Below are 24,831 nucleotides of genomic sequence, written 5' to 3' on the forward strand. Positions count from 1 at the left end.
CGGCTGTCCTTCCTGCACCCATTTGGCAAGTTTCTGCGTGTGCACACCGGCTTAGTTGAGTCCTAGTCTTTGGACCCCGGGGACTGTAGCCCGCCAGACTCCTCTGTCCATGGGATTTCCCAGGCAAGAAGACTGGAGTGGGTGGCCATTTCCTCCTCTGGGGGATCTTCCTGACCCAGGGATCGAACCCAAGTCTCCTGCATTGGCGGGCGGGTCCTTTACCCCTGAGCCATCTGGCAAGTTTATGGACCACTGCAAATCAGCCTGAACTGACTCAGAGACAACCGTGCCTTTGAAAACTCTCACGGGTGAGAGGCATGAAGGCGGATTCCTGGAGGGGTCTGCAGGTGGCTGACCTGACGGCTCTGCTTGTACACAATAGAGCCTGCACCGTCAGATCCGTAAGAAACCTTTGATTGCAGCACCTGGGCTTGCCTGATAGCTTAGTGGTCAAGAATCCGTCCGCCAATGCGGAAGACATGGGTTCGATCCCTGGTGCGGGAAGATCTCCCATGAGGAGGAGCAACTAAGCTCCACACCTCCCTCCCTCCAGCTAAGCACCACAACTACTGAGCCTGTGCTCGAGCGCCCGGGAGCCGCAACTACTGAAGTCCTCGAGCCCTAGATCCCGGACTCCACGAGACGAGAAGCCTTCACAATGAGAAGCTTGCTCACAGCTAGAGAGCAGCCCCCGCTCCCTGCAAGTAGAGAAAAAGCCCGTGCAGCGAGGAAGACCCAGCACAGCCACAAATAGATAAATAAATAAAATTATTATTTTTTAATTATTAAAAAAAGGAAAGAAAACTTTGATTACTGTACCTGTAAGTTGCTTCCACTCGTTTGATGAGAAAAATAAGCCGATAGTGAGATGTCTTGTCCTTGATCCTTTTTTTGCACTCTCGTAGTTATTTGTGCCATACTAAGTCTCCTCTGTTGTATCTGACTCTCCGTGCACGTGAGGCTCCTTTGTTCAGGGGGTTATTCAGGCAAGAATATTGGAGTGGGTTGCCTCGCCCTCCTCCAGGGGATCTTCTGACCCAGGGGTCAAAAATGCATCTCCTGCGAGACCTGCATTGTAGGCAGATTCTTTACCGCTGAGTGACCTGGAAAGCCCCCAGAGTTATTTACTGGAAGGCAAAGGATTACTAGTAGAACCTCAGGATCAAGGAGATGTAAATTGTGAGAGGTCAAGGGAATTCTGTGGGTTTATGCCACCCAGCGGGTCGGCCCCTGTCCCGACAGGGTCCCTCCTGGGACAAGCGAAGGCTTTCTGAAGGGTCCAGGCAGTGCTCCCTGTACAGGAGGACTGGGCAGCTCCGCACGTCCTGTTTTTCATGACTTTTTTGTTTCCCCTCAGCTCTTCCTTCCCGAGACCGCCATGGCTCAAAAGGAACAGGAAATGAAAAATATCCAGGTGAGTTTTTTTTAATCCAAAACATCATCTCAAACAAGCGAACATGTCATCTGTATTCCCATTCCTCAGAATTAACCTCCACTAACCTCTCTGGCAGTTTCTCCTTCCCTCCTCCATCCCCTCTCCCTCCGCCTTCTTCGATAGGCTCCACAGTTATCTGGGGCAGCATCCTGTGTTGTCACACCCTGAATTCCCTCAGGTCTCACCAACTTCCCTTAATCGCTGTTGACTGTGACATCCTTTGCTTACTGATCTGGGAGACAATATCTTATTTCTCACATGTCAAAAGGAGGGGTGCCCTTTCCCCCAGTAGCTCAGTTGGTAAAGAATCCGCCTGCAATGCTGGAGACCTCAGTTCGATTCCTGGGTCAGGAAGATCCCCTGGAGAAGGGATAGACTGCCCACTCCAGTATTCTCGGGCTTCCCTGGCGGCTCAGCTGGTAAAGAATCCTCCTGCAATGCGGGAGACCTGGGTTCGATCCTTGGGTTGGGAAGATGCCCTGCAGAAGGGAAAGGCTACCCACTCCAGTATTCTAGCCTGGAGAATTCCATGGACTATACAGTCCATGGGGTCACAAAGAATCAGACACGACTGAGCAACTTTCACTTTCACTTTTCACCATTTCCCCAAACCAAGGAAAGCTTGTCACAATCCAATTTCCACGCCTTGTGAAAAACAGATTGGAAGGCATCAGTTTAGAAGCAGCGAAAGAGTACGGATGTTGTTGTTTAGTCATCAAGTCATGTCCAATCCTTGGGACCCCATGGACTACAGCGCGCCAGCCTTCCCTGTTCTTCACTGTCTCCCGGAATTTGCTCAAACTCATATTCATTGACTCAGTTATGTCATGCAACCATCTCATCCTCCGTCGTCCCCTTTTCCTCCTAGAGTTAGGATGCTAGTGCCTTGTTCTAAATAAAGGAACGGGTTTATTTGAGTCAGTTCCAGTGAGGTGGGTGAGCCTAGAACCTGTTATACAGAGTGAAGTGAGTCAGAAAGAGAAGAACAAATTTCGTATATAAACGCACATACATGGAATCCAGAAAGAAGTACTGATGAACCTATTTGCAGAGCAGAAATAGAGACGCGAGCATAGAGGAGAGACGTGTGGACACAGCAGGGAGAGGAGAGGGTGGGATGGACTGAGAGTAGCATTGAAGTATACACCGATTTTACCATACGTAAAACAGAGAGCTAGTGGGAATTTGCTCTGTGCTCTGTGACAACCTAGAGAGGTGGGAAGGGGGGGTTCTAGAGGGAGGGGCCACCTGTGGCTGTATACCCATCGCTGGTATATGTTGACATTTGGCAGAAACTGACAAGATTGTAAAGCAACTGTCCTCCAATTTAAAAAAATTTAAAATGGTTAAAAAAAAAAGATCATAGGTACTTCTCTGGTAGCCCAGTGGTTAAGACTCTGAGCTTCCACGGCAGAGGGCACACGTTCGACCTCTTATTGGTGAACTAACATCCTCTATGCCTTGTGGCACAGCCAAGAAAACTGCAAAGAGCTTAGCATGTAATAAATCATAATTATCTTAAAAAAAAAAAAGATATTGTGGATCAGTGAACAGTGGGGAAAATGGAGACCACCAAATAGATCTGAGAGAGGTCTAGAAAGTAAAATCGATGGCACTGGATAGGGTTTGTAGAAACATCACCCTGAGGCTACAGCTCATCGGCAAGATATTTCAGGTACAATTAATTTTCTCCCAGACTCAGCAGTCATAGAGAGGCTTCCCAGGTGGCTCTGTGGTAAAGAGCTCATCTATTAATATAGGAGCCATGGGTTCAATTCCTGGGTTCGGAAGATCCTATGGAGAAAGAAATGGCAAACCACTCTAGCATTTTCTTTTTTAGTCTATTTTTTTATTGAGGGATAATTGCTTCACAACACTCCAGCATTCTCGCCTCGCAAACCCTATGGACAAAGGAGCCTGGCAGGCTACAGTCCACGGGGTCGAGAAGAGTCAGACACAACTTAGTCACTGAGCACACATAACCCTCAGTGAATAGCATACACAATTCCATCTTGGCTCAGTGGAAACTCATTCCTGTTCACCAGGCCTCTGGATCTGGGGGTATTTTTCTGCAGGTCAGGAACTTGTTACAGGGAGGCGTGACCTTTGAGGATGTTGCCGTGGACTTCACACAGGAGGAGTGGCAGCGGCTGAGTCCTGAGCAGAGGGACCTGTACAGGGATGTGACCTTGGAGAACTACAGGAACCTGGTCTCCATGGGTGAGCGTGGCTCCTTGGGGAGCGTCACTCAAAACCTGAAGCCTGAACCTTGTGGCACTCCCCCCGAGTGGCTTACCAGTTTTGGCTGTTAGATGCTATTTGCTTTGGATATGTTCATGGCAGGACAGAGATAAGGGCATGTGAGGTGCACGTGGGCTAAAGTTAAGGAGCCTCCGTCTTGGGTTGTGTAAGTACCGTGAGGGTGAGGGCCTCTTTCAGTTTTGTGGGCGGGGGCCTCTCGCTCCACCCCAGTTCTGGCCCTGATTTTTGGGAAAACATCATCCTCTGAAAAAAAAGCATTTGAAAACTGTATTTGGATTGACAGCCCCCAGGCATTCCTAGCTGTATCTTCTCCATCTGTTCCCTCCACCAAAGGGGAACACACAACACCCACACTCACACCAACACACACACACACATTCCAACACGTTTGAACACCCTCAGACACACAGCACTAACACACACTCACAGAAACACACACACAAGCACACAAACACTCCAACACAGATGAACACCCTCACACACGGTACTCACACAAACACACATACAAACACACAAACACTCCAACACATAGGAACACCCTCAGACACACGGTACTCACACAAACACACTCGTGGAAACACACAAACACGTGTCCCCACAAAAACTCACTCAACTTCAAACTGTATTTTCCGTGAACAGGAGGAGAGGACTCCACCAAACCGGAAGTGATCTTGAGGTTGGAAAACGGTGAGGAGCCATGGATGGTGGGAACGCAAGAGCTGAGGAGCTGCAGTCCAGCAGGTACATGACCAGGAGAGGGAGGGCTCAAGTCACGTGGATGGAAGTCATCCTTTTTATTTCGGCCGCAGTGCGCCCCTTGTAGGATCTTAGTTCCCCGATCAGGGATTGAACCCGTTCTCTCTGCACCGATTCCTAACCACAGGATGGCCAGGGAATTCCCCCCACCCCACCCGACCTCTTAGAAAAATCACTAAGTCCTTTAGCCTGAGTGGACCAAAATCACATGGAAGCTACTGACTTTTTTTTGTAATGAGAGAATCTCCAGGTGTTTTTCTCCACACAGCCATGTTCCTTAATTTTCACCTGAATTTTCCTTTTCGAGTAAACTCTGTTTCTCCCCTCTGTGGGCTCTCCTCTGCTCCCTGTGCACTCAACTGTGAAGCCCCCTGCACTCAAGTGTTTTCTTTAACACAAGGGCCTTCTCTTATAAGGGCATGATCACAGTACAGGGGTTGACATTGGGTACTCAGCACTGAAAGTAATGCCAGTATTTGTCTATAAACATCATTCAAATTTCACGAATTTTCCCAATAATGTGCTTCATAGCAAAAGAATTGAAAAAGTTGGATCCAAAATTCAGCTGCTTAACTTACATGGGAAAAGAATCTAGATAAGAAATCTGTATATATATACAGATGGACCTCCCTGGTGGCTCAGATGGTAAAGAATCTGCCTGCAATGCAGAAGACCCAGGTTTGATCCCTGGGTTGGGAAGACCTGCTTGACACGGAAATGGCTACCCACTCCAGTGTTCTTGCCTGGAGAAGAGGAGCCTGGCGGGCTATAGTCCATGGGGTTGCAAAGAGTTGGACACAACTGAACAATTAACACTTTAACTTTCATATGTACAGATTGTATATAAATACACACATATGTGTGTATCTACTTTTGTATATATATTCAGATATATTTTGAATATGTTCAGAATATATTTCAGACATATTCAGAATCTGAAAAAGAACCACTTTGGTGTACACCTGAAACTAACACAGTACTGAAAATCAACTGTACTTCAATTTAAAAAATTAATCAATAAAAGCAAACCGCAAAAAGAACAAGACACAGGGCTTCCCTGGTGGTCCAGTGGTTAAGACTTCGACTTCCAATATAGGGCACGCAGTTTTATACCTGGTCAGGGAACTAAGATCCCACATGTTGCGGGGCATTGAAGCCCACGTGCCACCACTGGAAAAGCCCATGCCCTGCAGCAAAGACCAAGTGCAGCTCAAAATACGAGAGAGAACATGATACAATTACATGCACACAGCAATTCATAAATATTAGATTATCTAAGTTTATTTTAAAGCTCCCTGGTAGCTCAGCTGGCAAAGAATCTGCCAGCAATGCAGGAGACCCTGGTTTGATCCCTGGTGGGGAAGATGCCCTGGAGAAGGGCATGGGAACCCACTCCAGTATTCTTGCCTGGAGAATCCCCATGGACAGAGGAGCCTGGTGGGCTACAGTCCATGGGGTCGCAAAGAGTGAGACATGGCTGAGCAGCTAAGCACACACACGTTTATTTAGGAAAAAACTAACCGGAATGCACACATAGCAGGTAACTGAGTATAAATCTGTCCTGGATCTTAAGCTCTATTTATCTGAAACTAAAGATCGGTGGCTACACAACAGTTACCTTCGGTGAGCGGTCGGCAGGTGTTCAGCTGTGGTCAGCTGTCATAGCAAGTCCCGTTTTTGATCACTCTTGATCAGCATCACCTGAGGTATACCTACTCCTTCAGTGTTCCTCCATGAGGTTTCAATTAAGTTAGTTTCCCACAGACTTTACACCTGAAGCCAGAATGATCTCTTCAATAGAGAATCTACAGTGCCTCGTTTCACTCATGTGAGTGGGGAGATTCACACAGAGCATTTCTCTGTATTCTTTAAAAAAAAATTTTATTCATTTATTTATTTTTGGCTGTGCTGGGTCTTCGTAGTTGCACGGGCTTTTCTGTAGTTGCAGCCAGCAGGGGCTGCTCCCTAGTCTCGGAGCTTGGGCTTCTCGTTGCGGTGGCTTTTCTTGTTGCGGGGCTTGGGCTCTAGAGCAGGTGGGTTTCAGTAGCTGTGCACACCACGGGTTTAGTTGCCCTGTTGCAAGTGGTATCTTCCTGGACCAGGAATCAAACACGAGTTCCCTGCATTGGCAGGAGGATTCTTATCCACTGTTCCACCAGGAAGTCCGTTTCTTTGTATTCTGTTTCAGGAAAAGACTGGGCCATTGAAGAGCAGAGTTGGAGATTCCAGGACATAGAGCAGAACCTCAAGACAGAAGCTGTATCCGTCAACCAGGAAACACTGACTGAGCACAAAGATCCTGAACGTGACAACCCTACAGAAAAGCTCCTACCGAGCACAGACAGTGTTCCTTCGAGGGTCAGACTCCTTGAAGGTGACTCATGTGGGAAACATTTGAAACATAGTTTAGATAAGAAAAGCTATGCAAAAAATAATACGTATAATATATACAAAAGAAGAATTGGCAATGATCCATCTAAACTGAAAGAAAACCAATTTTTGTGGAATGCCCATCAAAAGTCACTCAGTTCAAAATCATACCTTCAGAGTCCCCTAAGGACACAAGCCATTGAGGAATCCTTTGGACATAATACACATAGACAGGCATTCAGCAAGAAGAGTAGGACTGATGAACATCAGAACACTGATACAGGAGAAAAATCCTATGAATGTGATGAATGTGGAAAAGTCTACAAGCAAAAGCCCAGCCTTGTCCAACACCAGAAAACTCACATTGAAGAGAAACCCTTTGAGTGTCAAACATGTGGGAAAGGCTTTTCCTGGAAATCCTCCTGCATTAATCATAAGAAAATTCACAATGAAGAGAGAGCCTATGAATGTGATAAATGTGGGAAGTCATTTAAACAGGGCTCAACCCTCCTTCAACATAAAAAAATTCACAGTGGACAAAAACCCTACAGCTGTAACGACTGTGCAAAAGCATTCATCTACAAGTCAGATCTTGTCAAACATCAGAGAACACACACAGGAGAGAAGCCTTATAAATGCAAGGTATGTGGAAAGGCTTTTGCCCAGAAATCCAATGCCATTGACCATGAGAAAATCCACTCTAAGGAGAGAGCCTACGCCTGTGAGCTATGTGGCAATACCTTCATCCAGCAGAAAAATCTCATTCAACACAGAAAAATCCATACTGGAGAAAAATGCTATGAATGTGACAGATGTGGGAAAGCTTTCTTCCAGAAGTCCAATCTTCACAGCCATCAGAGAATTCATAGCGAAGAGAAGACCTACCAATGTCAGGAATGCGGAAAATTCTTTAGCTGGAAGTTAGGCCTCCGCCTGCATCAGAAAATCCATACTGGATAGAAACCTCATGAGTGTTCTGAATGTGGAAAAGTCTTCCTTGACACGTTGTATCTTATCAAACACCAGAGAAGAATTCACAACAGATACAACACTTCCTACAGGTTAAAATAGGGGAATGCTTCCCTTAGAGGCTGGCCTAGAATAGTCCTCCAGGAGTTCCCACTGAATGATCGGTAAGAACACTCTTGTCGGAGGGCAGCCTGGGGGTGCTGTGTATCCTTTGAAGATTGATTTTGTTTATTGTTCAGCAAATATTAAGTACCCTTTGTATACCAGGGATACTTTTAAACATTGACAATGTAGCAATAAACTAAATTGACAAAAATGCTCATGGAGTTTTTTCCTAGTGAATACAATCTGTGGTATCCATTTTTAAATTTTACTTATTTATTATTATTAATACATCTATTTATTCTTTTTTTTTAAGATTTTTTAAAAGATGTATTTACTTATTTTTGGCTGTGGTGGTCTTCGCTGCTGCACTTGGGCTTTCTCCAGCTGCAGCGAGCAGGGGCTGCTGATTGCAGTAACTTCTCTGGTTTCAGAGCACAGGCTCCAGGTGTGCAGGCTCAGTATTGTGGTGCACAGGCTTAGTTGCTCTAAGGCGTGTAGGATCTTCCCAGACCTGGGATCAAGCCAGTGTCCCTTGGATCGCAAGGTGGATTCTTAACCACTGGACCACCAGGGAAGCCCTAAAGATTTTTCAATGTGGACCATTTTTTAAAATCTTTATTGAATTTGTTGTAATATTGTTTCTATTATATGTTTTGTTTTTTTGGCCAATAGGCATGGGGGAATCTTAGCTCCCCAGCTGGGGGTCGAACCCACACACCGTGCATTGGAAGGTGAAGTCTTTTTAAAATTTAATTTAATTTTTAATTTTATTTATTTCAGCTGCCCTATGGGGCACGTGGGATCTTAGTTTCCCCACCAGGGATTGAACTCATGCCCCCTATATTGGGAGTGTGAAGTCTTAATCACTAGCCTTCCAGGGATGTCCATGTATTTTTTAAAATATAAATACTATCGCTAATTGGGGACAATAAACATAAAATGGAACGACATAGTTGCAGCACTAAAATGCCCTGGATGGACTATATTAGTAGTAGTATTTATTTGTATCAGTATATACTAGTTTTTATTTGGGGCTTTTTATTTGGGAACATGATCTGTTAAGTCAATACATTTAGCAACCCAGGAGAAATATACTGAAAGTACCTGGTAAGTCTTCAAAGTTGGGAAAGAAAGAGGGACAAATAGATGTTTCACACCATAAAAATCTCTGCCCTCCTCCCCACTTCACTTTGTTTTCCAGGAGAACAGGGAGATAATTCATCTCTCTTGTGAGCAGGACTGACTCCACCCACCGTGATCACCTAGCTTCCTGTGCCGACTGCAGATTGGTTCTCGCTGAGGGCATTTGCCATCTGTCTCTGCAGAGACTGAATTCTGTGCTCGAACAGAGTTCAGGGTGGACAGACTGGCACTTTGTGTGCCAGAGAAATTGATGGCACTGGTCTTTAGATAGTTGGATATTTTCAGAAGCTGATTTCATGATCCCAGTCCTTGCATCTCCTGTATCTAGAAAATCACTAAATCCCTTCATGGTGACATCAGCTCCTCATGAGTAGCAGAAAATTTTGTAAAGTAAGTGCTTGATTGCGTTGAACTCCCTCTTCACCAAAATCTCACATATTGACCTTCCCCCACTGCCTCTTTGGAGCAGTCTCTCAGAGCTATCTGAGGTGCTGTCTCCCAGGCCATAGTTCTCATTTTGTCTCCAATAAAACTTAACTCATAGCTCTTACCTTGTACATCTTTTTTAGTTGATACCTGGAACCAGTCTGTCCATGAGTTTCATGTATTTTTTTTCAGCATTTATTTGGGGCTTAGTCGCAGCATCCGGGATCTAGTTCCCTGTCCAGGGGTCAGACCCGGGCCCCCTTCATTGGGAGTGTGGAGTCTTTGCCTCCAAACCATCAGGGAAGTCCGCGTGCATTTTTGCTGCTCACTGCCATGCAGTATCTTACTCCAAGTCTCACACATGTCTGCTTAGCAAAAGCAAGGGAGCCTGGAAAATAACATTTTTAGCTAACCAGACTTTGCAACGCAGGAAGGTAAGCTAGAAGAGGATTAAAACGGGTGTTAGTTAGATTCACTCTCTGCCATGGACAGTCCATCCATGGAGATGGAGGTCTTCAGAAAGTTGAATTCCACACGATAGCGGAAACATCTTCCTGCTTCACATAATACAACCATCCCTCATTTAAATGGGAACATACTCACCCTCTCTCCCTTGGGGAAGTAAGTCTTCTGAGTCATTCCTTTCCTCCCTAAATGATTCCAGGTTCAACCGTTACCTTGTCTTTATAGCTTGTAACCTGAAAGTGAAAGAAAATAAAAGTGAAGTCGCTCAGTCGTGTCCGACTCTTTGCGACCCCATGGACTGTAGCCTGCACCAGGCTCCTCCACGCATGGGATTGTCCAGGCAAGAGTACTGGAGTGGGTTGCCATTTCCTCCTCCAGGGGATCTTCCTGACCCAGGGATCGAACCCAGGTCTCCTGCACTGCAGGCAGGCGCTTTACCCTCTGAGCCACCAGGGAAGCTCTTGTAACCTGGAAATTAGCATTTAAACACTGACAGAACACAATAGATGTCACAGTAGGGGGAAGAGATAAGAATAAGGTGAAATCTTTTCACTTTCATTTTTGGATTAGACAATAAATTGAGTGAGAAAATATTATATTATGGATGGTGACTGGAGTGCTCTTGGAGCAGGAGCTGGCCCCAGGCTAGGCATTTACAACTGGCCTCCTGCTCACACCTCCTGGGGCCTTGCATTCATCAGCAGCCCCCTGTTTACATTTCCTGAAGCAAGAGACCAGCGGGCTCCGGGACTATGTATTCATGACCGGACTCCTGTCTCTGTTTCGAGGTCTACACCTTGGTATAAAAACCAGCAATGGGAATAGGGTAAATCACCAGACATTGGGCATTTTTATGTCAGGGACAGACTTGGACTAAACACTGTAAAAAGACTGAGAGATCACTCACCTCCCATCCTTGGGGCAAGGGAGACAATGTTGTTCAGTTGCTGAGTTGTATCTGACTCTTTGCAACCCCATGGGCTGCAGCACACCAGGCTCCCCTGTCCTTCCTGAGTTTGCTCAAATTCATGTCCATTGAGTTGGTGATGCTATCTAACCATCTCATCCTCTGCCACCCCTTCTCCTTGTGCCTTCAATCTTTCCCAGCATGAGGGTTTTTTTGAATGAGTTGGCTCATCAAGTGGCCAAAGTATTGGAGCTTCAGCTTCAGCATCAGCCCTTCCAATGATTTTCTTTAGGACTGAGTGCTTTGATCTCCTTGTTGTCCAAGGGTCTCTCAAGAGTCTTCTCCAGCACCACACATGTGCAAAAGCCTTCATGGGGTCAAAAAATCAGAGGATATTGCCAGACCATAATGAGCCTTTGGCCACCTGGGACAAAGAACCAACTCTGGAAAAGACCCTGATGCTGGGAAAGATTGAGGGCAGGAGGAGAAGGGGACAACAGAGGATGAAGTGGTTGGATGGCATCACCGACTCAATGGACATGGGTTTGAGCAAACTCTGGGAGATGGTGATGGAGAGGGAGGCCTGGCATGCTGCAGCCCATGAGGTTGCAAAGACTCAGGACTTAGTGATTGAACACACACAATATTGAATAATGGGTCTTGCTTCTCCAAGAAGCCTTCACTTTGAGATCCATCTCAGCTGAAGGGTGCATGTGCACCCCAGGGTAGGGTCCTGGGGTAGGTCAAGTGTGGAAAAAGAGTCAGATCATTGGGTAAAGGGAAACAAAGACCCAGAAGACCTGTCATATAAACGACCTAACTGCCTCGTACCGCACTCCTCCTCTCTAGAACACCACATCCTTTCTGTCTGGGTGTGCATCTCTGCCTTGGTTCTGCCTTAGCTACACAAAATGTTTCTCTGTGTACTCTCCCACCTGTTGCTGTGCTACGTCTCTAATAATAAACTTTGTACCTGCATTTACGGTTCTTGCCTTGGGGACTTCCCTGGTGGTCCAGCTTCCGCAGCAGGGGGTACAAGTTCGATCCCTGGTTGGGGAACTAATATCCCACCTGCCATGAGGTGTCCCCTCAAAAAAAAAAAAAAAAAAAAAACCCCTACAAATAACAAACGCTGAAAAGAGTGTGGAGAAAAGGAAACCCTCCTACACCGTTTGTGGGAGTGTAAATTGGTACAGCCACTATAGAAAAGAGTATGGAGATTCCTCAGGAAATTAAACATAGAGCTGCCATATGATCCAGCAATCCCACTCCTGGGCATATAGTCGGACAAAACTATAATTTGAAAAGATACATGCACCCCTATGTTCACAACAGCACTACTGATAACAGCCAAGACATGGAAGCAAACTAGATGTCCATCACCAGATACATGGATCAAGATGTGGTACGTATATACTATGGAATATTCAGTTCAGTCGCTCCGTCGTGTCCGACTCTTTGTGACCCCAGCAAAGAGTGGACTGCAGCACGCCAGGCTTCCCTGTCCATCGCCAACTCCCGGAGTTTCCTCAGCCATAAAAAAAAAGTGAAATAATGCCATTTGCAGAGATCCAGATAGACCTAGAGATTATCATACAAAGTGAAATGAGTCAGAGAAAGAAAATATCATGTATCACTTACTTGTGTAATCTACAATATGACACAAACAAACATATCTGTGAAACAAAACCAGACTCACAGACACAGAGAACAGACTTGTGGTTGCCCTGGGGGATGAGGGGTGGGAGAGGGGTAGACTGGGAGTTTCAGATTAGCAGATGCAAACGGTTCTATATAGGATGGATAAACCACAAGCTCCTACTGCGGAGCACAGGGAACTATGCTTAATACCCTGGGATAAACCATAATGGAGAAGAATATGAAAAAGACTGCATGTGTGTATGACTGAATCACTTCACTCGAGCAGAAATGAACCCAACATTGTACGTCAACAAATAAATAAAAGATGATTGCTTACCACGACTTTCTTTTTCGGATATTGAGCTTTCTTTACGCTTGACAGTGCCCTGAGGGAGAAGAAAAGAAATGCGCAAGAAGGCAAAGATAACTGGAGGCAAAGGAACGGAGGATGTGGATGTGGAGGGAAGATCTGGGAGGGAAGCTAGGAGACCTTGTGAAGTCATGGGTGAGGACATGAGAGAGGAAATTACATTATGTATAAAGGGGTTAAATGAAAAGCAAGCGTCCGGGGAATTGTCGGATGTTGCAGATCTCTGGTATCCACGAAGCCCAGTAGTTTTCTTTAAACTCACTGCCTTCAAGGTTGGTTTATGTAAATCAGCATGTGTGACTCCACCTTTGGCTTCACGAGTCAGTGGGGCTATCGTGGTGTGAAGGAGACTTTGACCTTGGAATTGATGGCCTTCCTTCTCATGGCATCTGTAAATGCAATGGGTTTTAGAGTTACTTGTTTTATTTTTTCATTTTAATTCATCTGTACTTGTTATGACTTTGAAAGCAGAATATGACTTGAGCCCTACATTTCCATTCACAAAACTTGGCTGTTACTTTTTAAAGGGCTTTACAACATGCTGAAATGTTGCTGAACGAAAAGACGCCAGGATTCTTGGCCTCCAGAGGAAAAGAATTCAATCTGGGGCCAGAGATGAGGCTTGATCATTCAGAACTTTTGTGTAATAAAGTTTTATTAAAGTATAAAGGAGATAGAGAAAGCTTCTGACATAGGCATCAGAAGGGGGCAGAAAGAGTACCCCCCTGCTAGTCTTCAGCTGGATGTTATATAGTCACTAGCAGTGAGGAATGTCTTAAAACTCAGAATGGCACCAGGCCCCCCATCCATAAGATGCATTTTGGGATAATCTTGGCACCAGATGATTCATCCTGGGCCATAAAATGGTTGTCTTGAATCTTGTAGAAGGGCAGATTACCATACAAATAGTTTCGTTTACATAGATTAGGGGAACAGTATCTGAGGATAACATACTGGTTTGTCAAGTGGGTTCTGAGCCATTAGGCTAACCGACTTGAAGACAGAGTCTGGGGTAAATGCATGGTACATTAACATAGCTTAAGACAAATATTTCCATAAGAAAAATGCATTGGTTAACTCAAGGTTTGAGAATAGTTAACTTCAGGTGAAACCAGGTGTCATTATGGCAACCCAGTATTTTAAGAGAAACCTCCTTTTAAATTTATATAGAGAAGAAAAAATATCGCTAGTTTGTTTCCTCCTGCTGCTTAAGAGAGAAAAATGTCTGATGCTTGCAGCCTATTTCCTCTGTTTGGAGACCCCTGGCCTTCCTGCCTGTTACCCTCTCAGTTTTAAGCCTGAGTAGGCTTATAGAGTTATTGCTTATATTGCTTTCCCTGCCCTTTAGTGATGCCCAAGAAGGTCAAACACACATGTGAGAAGTAGAGAGAGCAAAGTAGGTGAGGTAACACATTGACAAGCACATTATTTTGGACTTTATGTGTAAACAAATTTATATTTCATAGTTACGTATGTAGGATTGGAAGAGAACGCAAAAATACTAATAGTGGAATTATTGACACGTTTCTGTTTCTTTTTTTAAAATTCCTTTATTTTTAATTCTTTTTTTAAATTAAAAAAATGTGTTTCTTTTTTATACAGTACTTTCTGTCTTTCCCCCTTAAATGCTAAAAATAATACTTTTAAAAACCTTGTGCATAGTTCTGTTTGCTTCCTCCCACCTCCTCTTTCCTGCATCTAACTGTGTAAACTTGTCCTATATTTTATACATCACCAGAATTCTTTTTTCCTTTTTTTTTTTTTGGTTTTAGTTCCCCAACTAGGGATTGAACCTGGGCCCCTGCAGTTAAAGCCCTGGGTCCTAACCACTGGAACCCCAGGGAATTTCCCACCAGGATTAGTTCTTTTTTTCCTCACCAGGACATTATCTCTTTGTACTCACAAAATCCTCTCAACTTTCACATCCTTACTCCTATGACCTACTGACACTCAGTACTGTAAGACTGTTTAAGCCTTGGCTACTAGGTTATGTTATGCATGTATGAATATTTATAGTCTTATTCATATTAATAACTTGACCAACATTTTAAGATGCTTTTGAATTTTCAAAATCAACCTCATATAATTTTTTAATATACTCAATTTCCCATTATTTCCCTGCAATTCCTGGAAGAATGTAAAAATACAGTTGATTGTATTGTAAAATAGCAAATTTTACCCGTAATCAGTCACAAAACTTTGTGAAGCCCAGTCAATGATACATGTATTGGTTGGGCTTTTATTTTAACACATTTACAACGGAAAGGTATGCATGCGTGTGAGGAACTTGAAAACACACAATTAAAATCCTTTACATAAAACAAAACAAAAAATCCTTTACATAAAACAAAGAACTCATATAGACACTAGTGAAACATATGGAGATACTCTTCACAGGAAATCAGCAGCTCTTATATTTTCCGGAACACCAGATCTCTGTCAATTACTGAGTCGAGCCCCCAGTTTCTGAATCAGTTGGTCTGAAACGGGATCCAGGATGGTTCATTTCTAACCAGCCTCCTGCTCCTGCTGTTGCTGCAGGACCAACATTTTGAAAACCACCCCATTAACACAAAAAGCGACTTTCCAATCTTACAGGCTAGGACGACCCATCTCAGTTTGAGCTTCGGGGTCTGCTGCAGAGTTAGCATGCTTATTTCCCATGAGAAGTTTCTGTTTGAACTTCACCCTCAAGCTCCTTGTCTTCTCATCTCTGGGTAGAGTTCAGAATCTTCCTTCCACGGAGGAGGAGGGACTGGGTGAAGCAGGCAAGCAGATTTGTGCGAGAGTCATCTCTTTCTTTCCTTTTTTTTTTTTAAGTTAAACTTATTTATTTTTAAAATTTTTGTTTATTTTTACTTTTCGGTTGCTCTGGGTCTTCGTTGTGGTGAGCAGGCTTTCTCTCGTTGCGGTGAGCAGGGGCTCCTCTCCAGCTGCAGGGAGCAGGCTTCTCATTGCGGTGGCTTCTCTAGCCGTGGAGCATGGCCACTAGACGCCCGAGCATCGGCAGTTGCAGCTCCCAGGCTCTAGAACATAGGCTCAGTAGTTGTGGAGCACGGGCGTAGCTGCTTTGCAGCATGAGGGATCTTCTGGACTAGGAATCACACTTGTGTCCCCTGCACTGGCAGGCAGATTCTTATCCACTGAGCCACCAGTGAAGTCCAGAGTCATCTTATGCCTCTTGAGGGATCTCCCTTATCTGCACTCTAAGTGATAATTCCTTGCCTTTCTCAACAGCGCCTGAAAGATCTCATCGTGCATATAAAAGAAGATATACCCAGTGTGAAGCCTAGCCTCCTGCATCACGGACTCTTGCATTTCTGATACGAGTAGGTCATGGTACGTGAACCAGGCCTGCTTCTGAAAGTCATAAACATCGCTGATGTGATGGCCTGAATCTGGGGGGCTCCCGAGATGGCTGATGACATGGATGAGCTGGTAGGCATTTCCTTTTACCCTTCGGCTTCAGTTTCTGTGTCCTCCCTGTCTAAAATTCCAGGGTTTGTATCAGAACCCAAAGCACCGAGGGAGTCCCTGTGATCTTTCTGATGATCCTGGAAGTCCTTTTCTGTGTATTCCTGGGCACCCAGCCCCCTGACACCTGGAGGTGATTCCCTTCAGGGGAATTCCTTGACGATTCTTTTCCTATTGCACTTCTGCAGTTTTTCAGCCACGCCTTGAGATCTTCTGGAATCCTGTTTTCATGAGCCTATACAAGTCTTCAGTGGACTCCGTGACACTGCCCACGTCTGCTCTACGAATGCGTGGCTCTCTCAGATCTCTTAAGTCCGGATTTTCAGGCGCCTCGTGGAGCTGAGCCTCTCTGAGACTTGGTGTGGGCTGCTAGTAAGTTCACTTTCATCTTCACAGATCATAAGATACGTGTGTTCTTGATCCATCCCTGAGTCAGCTGCTGGCAGCTCCTTTGCTGCCATTTCTGAAGCTGTTATATTCCGTTTAGGACCATTTTCCAGGTCTTTCTGCTGCTGTTCTTGGCTTGACCCTTCAACGATCTTCTGGAACATTAGTGGTTCAGCATTCTTAGGGTGCCAAGGAATCGCTGGATTCTGAGACCAACTTCTTTGAAGGTGACGATGGGGCAAGGATCTCAGAAACCATCTCTGGACGACTTCTAGCATTTTGGAGTCCCCGGGAGGTGTGTTACTGGTGTAGGAAAAGGTGACTTGGTGCTCTCACTGCAATGAGAAGATGAGTTTAAAACTTTAGGAACAGCAACTGGTTGGTTATCCTTCACTAGCAACCAAGCATCATTAAAGCTATAGCATTTCAGATGGACGATGAGCACTCTGGGAAGCTTACTGAATTTGTGCATTGCAACAGATGTCTCGTGGGTGCATTCATTACAGCTATACTCAAGGTCTTCTGCCCTAAAGAAAAGATCAAAAGAATTCTGAATAGAGGACGGTTGTCGTTTTGTTTCTTGGGGAAGGTCGATAGAAAGATAATGACTTGGCTCTGTCTTGAGAACGACCTGTCCACAGGCTTTACAGATAATGGAGCGCTGCCATTCAAAAGTTAGCCACAACAGGACAAACAAATGTCTGGCAGGCAGCATTATCCACATACATCTGCGAAGATGAATTTCCATCCCCGGTTTCCTCTCAGTCTTCAAAGTGGTGGTTAATTTTTCCATGTCTTCTTTCAGCTGCTCTAAACAGTATCCTAAAAACTCATAAGTGTCGTACTGCACCTTGCTGGAGAAAGTCTCTGCGACGGCTGAAATAGCATTTTTTGATATTGACAAGTAGCTTTTTCTTGCCCTCCAGGTCACAAATATCTTTTAAAGCAAGTAGCTGGGTCAGGCACGTGATAAAAGCAACAAAGGGAATTTCCTCCTACGATATGCCCTTCATGAGTAAGTCATCAGCAAATGAGGGAATCACAGTGACTGCAAAAGTGCATTCATGTAACAAGTGTTCCCCAGGTTGGGGAACCCTTGCCAGAATTCTGGGTGAGTGTCAAGGTCATCCCATCTTAGGTCATCATGGCTATAAATTTGTTCTGATGGAAACTCCAAACCTGTTTTGCAAGAGAGAGCCTGGATTGAGACAACAGTCTGAGCTAGATTGGCATTTTCAGTAGAGATGGTCTTGCATGTAGATCCACAGGTTGAATTTCTGTTTTTCTTGACCTTCTGAATGCAACAGTTCATCCTTGTTACTTTCTGCATACTCAAAGGAATCGGTCTTCAATTTCCGTTTAGTTCAGCGTCACTTTCTTTCAGAGACCCTTCATTCATCTCTCGACCAGGTGATAGCATTTCTTCCCTCTTTGTTCCTTGATTTTCTAAGAGTCCTGTTCTGGCAAGAGCTGGTGACTTGAACAAGAGTTTCATTTGCTTTTTCTGTATTAAAGGGTGCATCGCAGGGCGTGTCACGGACTTGGTGAGATGGAGTTTCCTTCTGTGTGTTCCTCCCACCAAAAACACCCCAATCACGATTGTGTTTCATGGGTGGCTGGGATTTGTTTTGACAGACTGAGTCCAGAAAGGCCTTCAACTGTTCAGGTCCCTGTAGGATAATTTGTTAATGAGCAAGCAGCTGTTGTTTTGCAGAGTTAAAGGCAGACAGCTTTGTCTCTTTCCACAGTGTGTAAGGACCACACTTGTAATATTGTTGCTGAGCTGAAAAACCCGGATAAATCCTTCAGAGTTGAAGATGACTGCCAGGCTAATTTCCTTCTCTCCTTCCACTGTTTCCACGAGAGCTTCTCTCTCTTGCTCCAAATGCGAACAAAGCCGTGTATCTTTAGAGGATTCATCCTCTTCTTTGCAAGGAAAACTTATGTAACCTGAAGAAAAAAAGGACACACACACACTTTAATCTAGAATGTATTCTCAGTAGTGGAAAACCCTATGTAATAAAATTCATTCTGTGTTCTCCTTAGGCTTAGCTAAAAGACACTTTGGGGGGACTACTTACATGCTAAAGCTATGGCAGTTCTTGGGCTTCCCTGATGGCTCAGTGGTAAAGAACCTGCCTGCAGTGCAGGACCTGAAGGAGACGTGGGTTCGAGCCCTGGGTCGGGAATATCCCCTGGAGGGCATGGCAACCCACTCCAGTATTCTTGCCTGGGAAATCCCAAGGACAGAGGAGCCATAACAAGTTGGACGTGACCGAGCGAGTTAGCATGGAAGCCTGGCAGTTCTCCAAAAGACATAGATTCAGAATTCAATTTTGGATTTTCCTGGTGGTGCAGTGGATAAGAATCCACTTATCGGACACAGGTTCAATCCCCCATCTTGGAAGATCTCACGTGCTGTGGAGCAACTGAGTCCATGCTCTAGAAGCCACCACAATGAGAAGCCCGTACACTGCAATGAAGAACCAGCGCAGGCAAAAATAAACAAATAAAAACTTTTAAAAGAAAAAAGAACGTTAAAAAAATATAAGCTCTTTCGGGGGGCTGTTAGGAGGGGCGGGTGATGAAGGATGGCTTAAAAGGTGGGTAACTAATGTTACCCAGTCATGCTGCTGAATTTAGGTAAGCCAAGGGGGATTTCTATATCTGGTTCTGAGTTTTCTTTCCTGTGGCATTTGATCACGCAGAATGAAGTCAACTAACCAATTAAACCTGAGTTTTATAGCCAGGGAGAAGAGGAGGCTTAGGATCGGGCCTCTAAACATGTCCTTAGAGCAGTTATTTGCAGATCTATACAACTTACAATTTGTAAGAGGCAGTTCTATACTTTTACTGGAACAAAAAGCTAGCCTCTTCATTCAGTGACTTCACAGTCCTGTCCCTGGCTTTTCTCTTTTACATGCCAACGTTTTCTTCTTACCTTAATGCTGTCTTTGTCCTAAGCACCACTGATTATTGGGCAAATCGGTTTACCAGCATTCTCCCGTCTGGGTTTTCTCCTATTCTTCATGTGAAGTGGAGGAGGACCCTATGGTTCTTGCCTCCCATGTCCTCAGCCTGCCTTTAGGCTGTGGAAAAATTTTAGCCAAAGAATAAGTTTAATCAGAGAAGTGAGAAAATGCAGAAGCAAAGGAAAACAGTCAAAGGAGATCAAATAGTAATAGTTTAGTCAATAAGCAGAGTAAAGGACCTTTAGTTCCTTCTCAAGGACTATAGATAATATTCTGAGCTATATCTTATGAGCTCTCTTGTAGATACTGAAACCCCCACCAGATGATGACTAAACTGTAGCCATGACATAAGCTGCCACAATTCTGAGAACTGGTCTCAAAGAGATGGGAACAAACCCTGGAACTGAAGATGAATTGTACCTAAAGCAATGAAGACAATGCTGGTCAGACCACTGATGACCAACTTCAAGGTGACTGTCCGAGCTGACTGTGCTGTTTCTGCATAGTCCAACTGTTTCTGCTGTTTCTCCCTCTGTCTATAACTGCTCTTGGCCCCTGATTGTCAGTGGGGGGGGGGGGAGGGGGGAGGGAGTTCAACCCCCCCACCAGTTGCCAGCATTTAAAATAAAGCAAACTTTCCTTTCCATCAACCTGGCCTCTTTAGTGGCCTTTGAGTTTTGAGCAGCCAGAACCCACTTTCAGTTACAGATACAGTGATATAATATTTAACCAGTTCAGTTCAGTTCAGTTCAGTCGCTCAGTCATGTCCGACTCTTTGTGACTCCATGAACTGCAGCACACCAGGCCTCCCTGTCCATCACCAACTCCCAGAGTTCACTCAAACTCATGTCCATTGAGTCGGTGATGCCATCCAGCCATCTCATCCTCTGTCATCCCCTTCTCCTCCTGCCCCCAATCCCTCCCAGCATTAGTCTTTTCCAATGAGTCAACTCTTCGCATGAGGTGGCCACAGTATTGGAGTTTCAGCTTTAGCATCAGTCCTTCCAATGAACACCCAGGACTGATCTCCTTTAGAATGGACTGGTTGGATCTCCTTGCAGTCCAAGGGACTCTCAAGAGTCTTCTCCAACACCACAGTTCAAAAGCATCAATTCTTCGGCACTCAGCCTTCTTCACAGTTCAACTCTCACATCCATACATGACCACAGGAAAACCATAGCCTTGACTAGATGGACTTTTGTTGGCAAAGTAATGTCTCTGCTTTTGAATATGCTATCTAGGTTGGTCATAACTTTCCTTCCAAGGAGTGTCTTTTAATTTTATGGCTGCAATCACCATCTGCAGTGATTTTGGAGCCCCCAAAAATACAGTCTGACACTGTTTCCACTGTTTCCCCATCTATTTCCCATGAAGTACTACCTGATATTTCACTGTGTCAAGGGCTGGTCAATCCTAAAACAATTATCATTACCCTGCAACTGGGGATAAAGCTTTCATTGTAATAGGAGGGCTGGATTGCAGAAGGGTTGTTACAAGGAAAATTGGGACAATTTTATTAGGAAGAATGGCTTCCCTGATAGCTCAGTTGGTAAAGAATCCGCCTACAATGCAGGAGACCCCGGTTCAATTCCTGGGTGGGGAAGATCCCCTGGAGAAGGGATAGGCTACCCACTCCAGTGTTCTTGGGGTTCTCTTGTGGCTCAGCTGGTACAGAATCTGCCTGCAATGTGGGAGACTTAGGTTCAATCCCTGGGTTGGGAAGATGCCCTAGAGAAGGGAAAGGCTACCCACTCCAGTATTCTGGCCTGGAGAATTCCATGGACTGTATAGTCCTTGGGGTCACAAAGAGTCGATGTGACTGAGTGATAAATGCCACATTAGGAAGAATTGGTTGGGAGAAGAATAAATGCTGGGTATGCAACCACCCATGTCAAATATACACAGAGGAGGGGAATGGGGAAGGTGATGAGCTGGTGTACCAGATAATTAGCAAAATTCAGAGAGAGAGACAAAGGGACAAAAGGGAGAGAGCCATACATCTCAAAACAGAAACACAGAAGGCTTCCCTGGTGGTTCAGTGCTAAAGAATCCACCTGGCAATACAGGGGACTCCAGTTCGATCCCTGGTTGGGGAAGATTCCATGTACTGCGGTGCAGCGATGTCCGTGTGTCACAACTACCGAGCCTGAGCTCTAGGCCTGCGTGTTGCAACTTCTGAGCCCACGTGCCCAGAGCTGGGCTCCGCACCAAGAGAAGCACCTCGGTGAGAAGCCCCTGCACTGCAGTGGAGAGTAGCCCTGCTCACTGCAACGAGAGAAAGCCCAGGCAGCGACTAAGACCCAGCACAGGCCAAATAAATAAATTAAAATGTATATACAGAGGAAAGGAATGGAGTAAGATGGTCAACTTTTGTAGCAGATAATTATCAAAATTCAGAGAGAGAGAGAAAAAAAAGAAAGAGACATGAAGAGACACACATCTCAAAACAGAAACAGAGAGTTTTCAGAAACTTAAAAAAAAAAAAAAAAATCTCTCTTAATTTCCCTTCTTTTCCCCACTCATTTGCTCATCTCTTTTCAGGCGGTCAGGAATGGTGACTCCCCTCTGATATTTCAATTTTAGAAAAGAAGCATCAGAACCCCAATGAAACCAACATAAAAATTGCCCTTTGCCCAGCCAGGTTCATCCCCAAAAGACATGAGTCAGTCTGGAGAGCTGTCCTCAGTCACATCTGGGCAATGATTGCTTGCTGCTAAGTCACTTCAGTCGTGTCCGACTCTGTGCGACCTCATAGACAGCAGCCCACCAGGCTCCCCCGTCCCTGGGATTCTCCAGGCAAGAACGCTGGAGTGGGTTGCCATTTCCTTCTCTAGTGCATGAAAGTGAAAAGTGAAAGTGAAGTTGCTCAGTCATGTCTGACTCTTAGGACCCCATGGACTGTAGGAGTCCACTTAGCCAGGCCTAATTCCATAATTCCTAATTCCTAATTCCAATGATTGCTTAGGATTGTTATAAGAAAAAGATAACATGTTTTAAACTCATCTCCCTCCACAATCCTGTAAGTTAATCCACTCTCAAAAGCATTCCAAGCACACCCCTCCCCAATCACCCACAAGCCTAACACTGACTAGTTGACTTGGAACTCTTTGCCACAACCAAGCCTAACAACTTACCTTGTTTGAGAAACTCTGCTTCATGCCTCTAGTCTAACTTAAGGGGTTGTTCTGATGTCTCACAGCCTAGAACTTTAAGTGTCTGGGTTTTTGTTTGTTTGCTATAATGAGAAGGTTAGATTAGCATCACCGATTCAATGGATATGAGTTTGAGCAAACTCTGGGAGACAGAGGAAGACAGGACCCTGGCAGGCTACAGTCCATGGGGTCGCAAAGAGTTGGACATGACTGAGCAACTTCACTTTCAAAGTGAAACAGGGTCCTCTGTTCACAGAATTCTCCAGGCAAGAATACTGGGGTGGGTTGCCATTTCCTTCTCCAAGAGAATCTTCCCGACCCAGGGACTGAACCCACATCTCCTGCGTCTCCTGCGCTGGCGGACAGACTCCACCACAGAGCCAGGAGGGAAGCCAAGTAGGAGATGAAGAAAGCCTGATTCAACGCGTTGATTTGGGAGGGATTTTTCCATTCTCTGTGACCTTGGATATCGGCATTTTCAGAAGGGAATGCTCATCCAAAGCTGGAATGATGACAGCTACCTGCCTCTTGACCTCTTTACATCACCTTGACAGTATTTGGTAGCGACTCCCCGGTGGCTCAGATGGTAAAGCGTCTGCCTGCAATGCAGGAGACCCGGATTCGATCCCTGGGTTGGGAAGATCCCCTGGAGAAGGAAATGGCAACCCACTCCAGTACTCTTGCCTAGAAAATTCCATGGATGGAGGAGCCTGGTGGGCTACAGTCCATGGAGTCACGAAGAGTTGGACACGACTGAGCGACTTCACGACTGACAGTATTTGAATATGTATCTAGGCCTCCCTCATAGCTCAGTTGGAAAAGAATCCGCCTTCGATGCAGGAGACCCCTGTTCGATTCTTGGGTTGGGAATATCCCCTGGAGAAGTGATAGGCTTACCCATTCCAGTATTCTTGGGCTTCCCTTGTGGCTCAGCTGGTAAAGAATCTGCCTACAATGTGGGAGACTTGGGTTCGATCCCTGGGTTGGGAAGATTCTGGATTCGGAGAAGGGAAAGGCTACTTACTCCAGTATTCTGGCCTGGAGAATTCCATGGACTACAGTCCACGGGGTTGCAAAGAGTCGGACACGACTGAGCAACTTTCACCTTTTCCATCACTGATGTATTACAATCATTTAGTTTTTATCAGTAGGTTAGCAGAAATGTATCTTATTGTAGTACACGTGTTTCTACATCTTTCTCTATTTTTTGATTATTACGTTTTCTCTTTGGCTGCTTACTAATGCTTTTGATTATCTCTTAAGTTAAAGGTGAATTAACTTTTCCCCCATTAATTTATAAAAATTCTTTACAAATGAAGGCTATCAGTTATTCTTATGGACACAATGCAGTTTTCACCATTTGACATTTTTAATTTAAACTTACATTATAATTTATAGATAGTTGATTGAGTTTTCATTGATACTGTGATGTAGTTTTACAAGATATTTTTAAACTTGCTTCTGTCAGTTTATAAGAAAGGTACTGATATACAAGATATATTTTTGAGTGAAAAACAAAATAATACATGCAAAGTCTACTTTGCATAAATTTCACACGTACATATATTTTTTTTAGAAAGTAAGATGTAAGAATCGGAGAAGGCAATGGCACGCCACTCCAGAACTCTTGCCTGGAAAATCCCATGGATGGGGGAGCCTGGTAGGCTGCAGTCCATGGGGTCGTGAACAGTCGGACACGACTGAGCGACTTCACTTTCACTTTTCACTTTCATGCATTGGAGAAGGAAATGGCAACCCACTCCAGTGTTCTTGCCTGGAGAATCCCAGGGACGGGGGAGCCTGGTGGGCTGCCGTCTCTGGGGTCGCACAGAGTCGGACACGACTGGAGCGACTTAGCAGCAGCAGCAAGATGTAAGAATAGATGTCAATCTAATGATAATGCCAACAATCACCACGTGGTGTGGTTAACATTTTCCTTCTGGCTTTAATATAGTTTCCACTTTGCTCTCTAACTCGTATTTACTACTTGTGCATTC

At 44.9% G+C, this 24,831-nt stretch overlaps 2 protein-coding genes across 2 annotated transcripts; one reads left to right on the top strand and one right to left on the bottom strand.

The window, feature by feature from the left end:
* Positions 1-317: 317 nt before the first annotated feature.
* On the top strand, positions 318-7,894 carry ZIM3 (zinc finger imprinted 3). Its single transcript, XM_070388035.1, is given in 6 exon segments — positions 318-401; positions 1,358-1,414; positions 3,511-3,661; positions 4,343-4,438; positions 6,642-6,811; positions 6,869-7,894. Coding segments are annotated over 6 exon segments (1,584 nt in total).
* An 8,150-nt stretch (positions 7,895-16,044) lies between these two features.
* On the bottom strand, positions 16,045-18,630 carry USP29 (ubiquitin specific peptidase 29). Its single transcript, XM_005911347.2, is given in 14 exon segments — positions 16,045-16,313; positions 16,316-16,534; positions 16,537-16,558; positions 16,680-16,896; positions 16,898-16,976; positions 16,979-17,020; positions 17,023-17,384; positions 17,386-17,473; positions 17,476-17,596; positions 17,598-17,752; positions 17,755-17,889; positions 18,290-18,376; positions 18,379-18,585; positions 18,588-18,630. Coding segments are annotated over 14 exon segments (2,046 nt in total).
* Between the last annotated feature and the right edge of the window lie 6,201 nt (positions 18,631-24,831).

This window comes from Bos mutus, chromosome 18, assembly GCF_027580195.1.
Source record: "Bos mutus isolate GX-2022 chromosome 18, NWIPB_WYAK_1.1, whole genome shotgun sequence".
Classification (NCBI taxonomy): Eukaryota; Metazoa; Chordata; class Mammalia; order Artiodactyla; family Bovidae; genus Bos; species Bos mutus.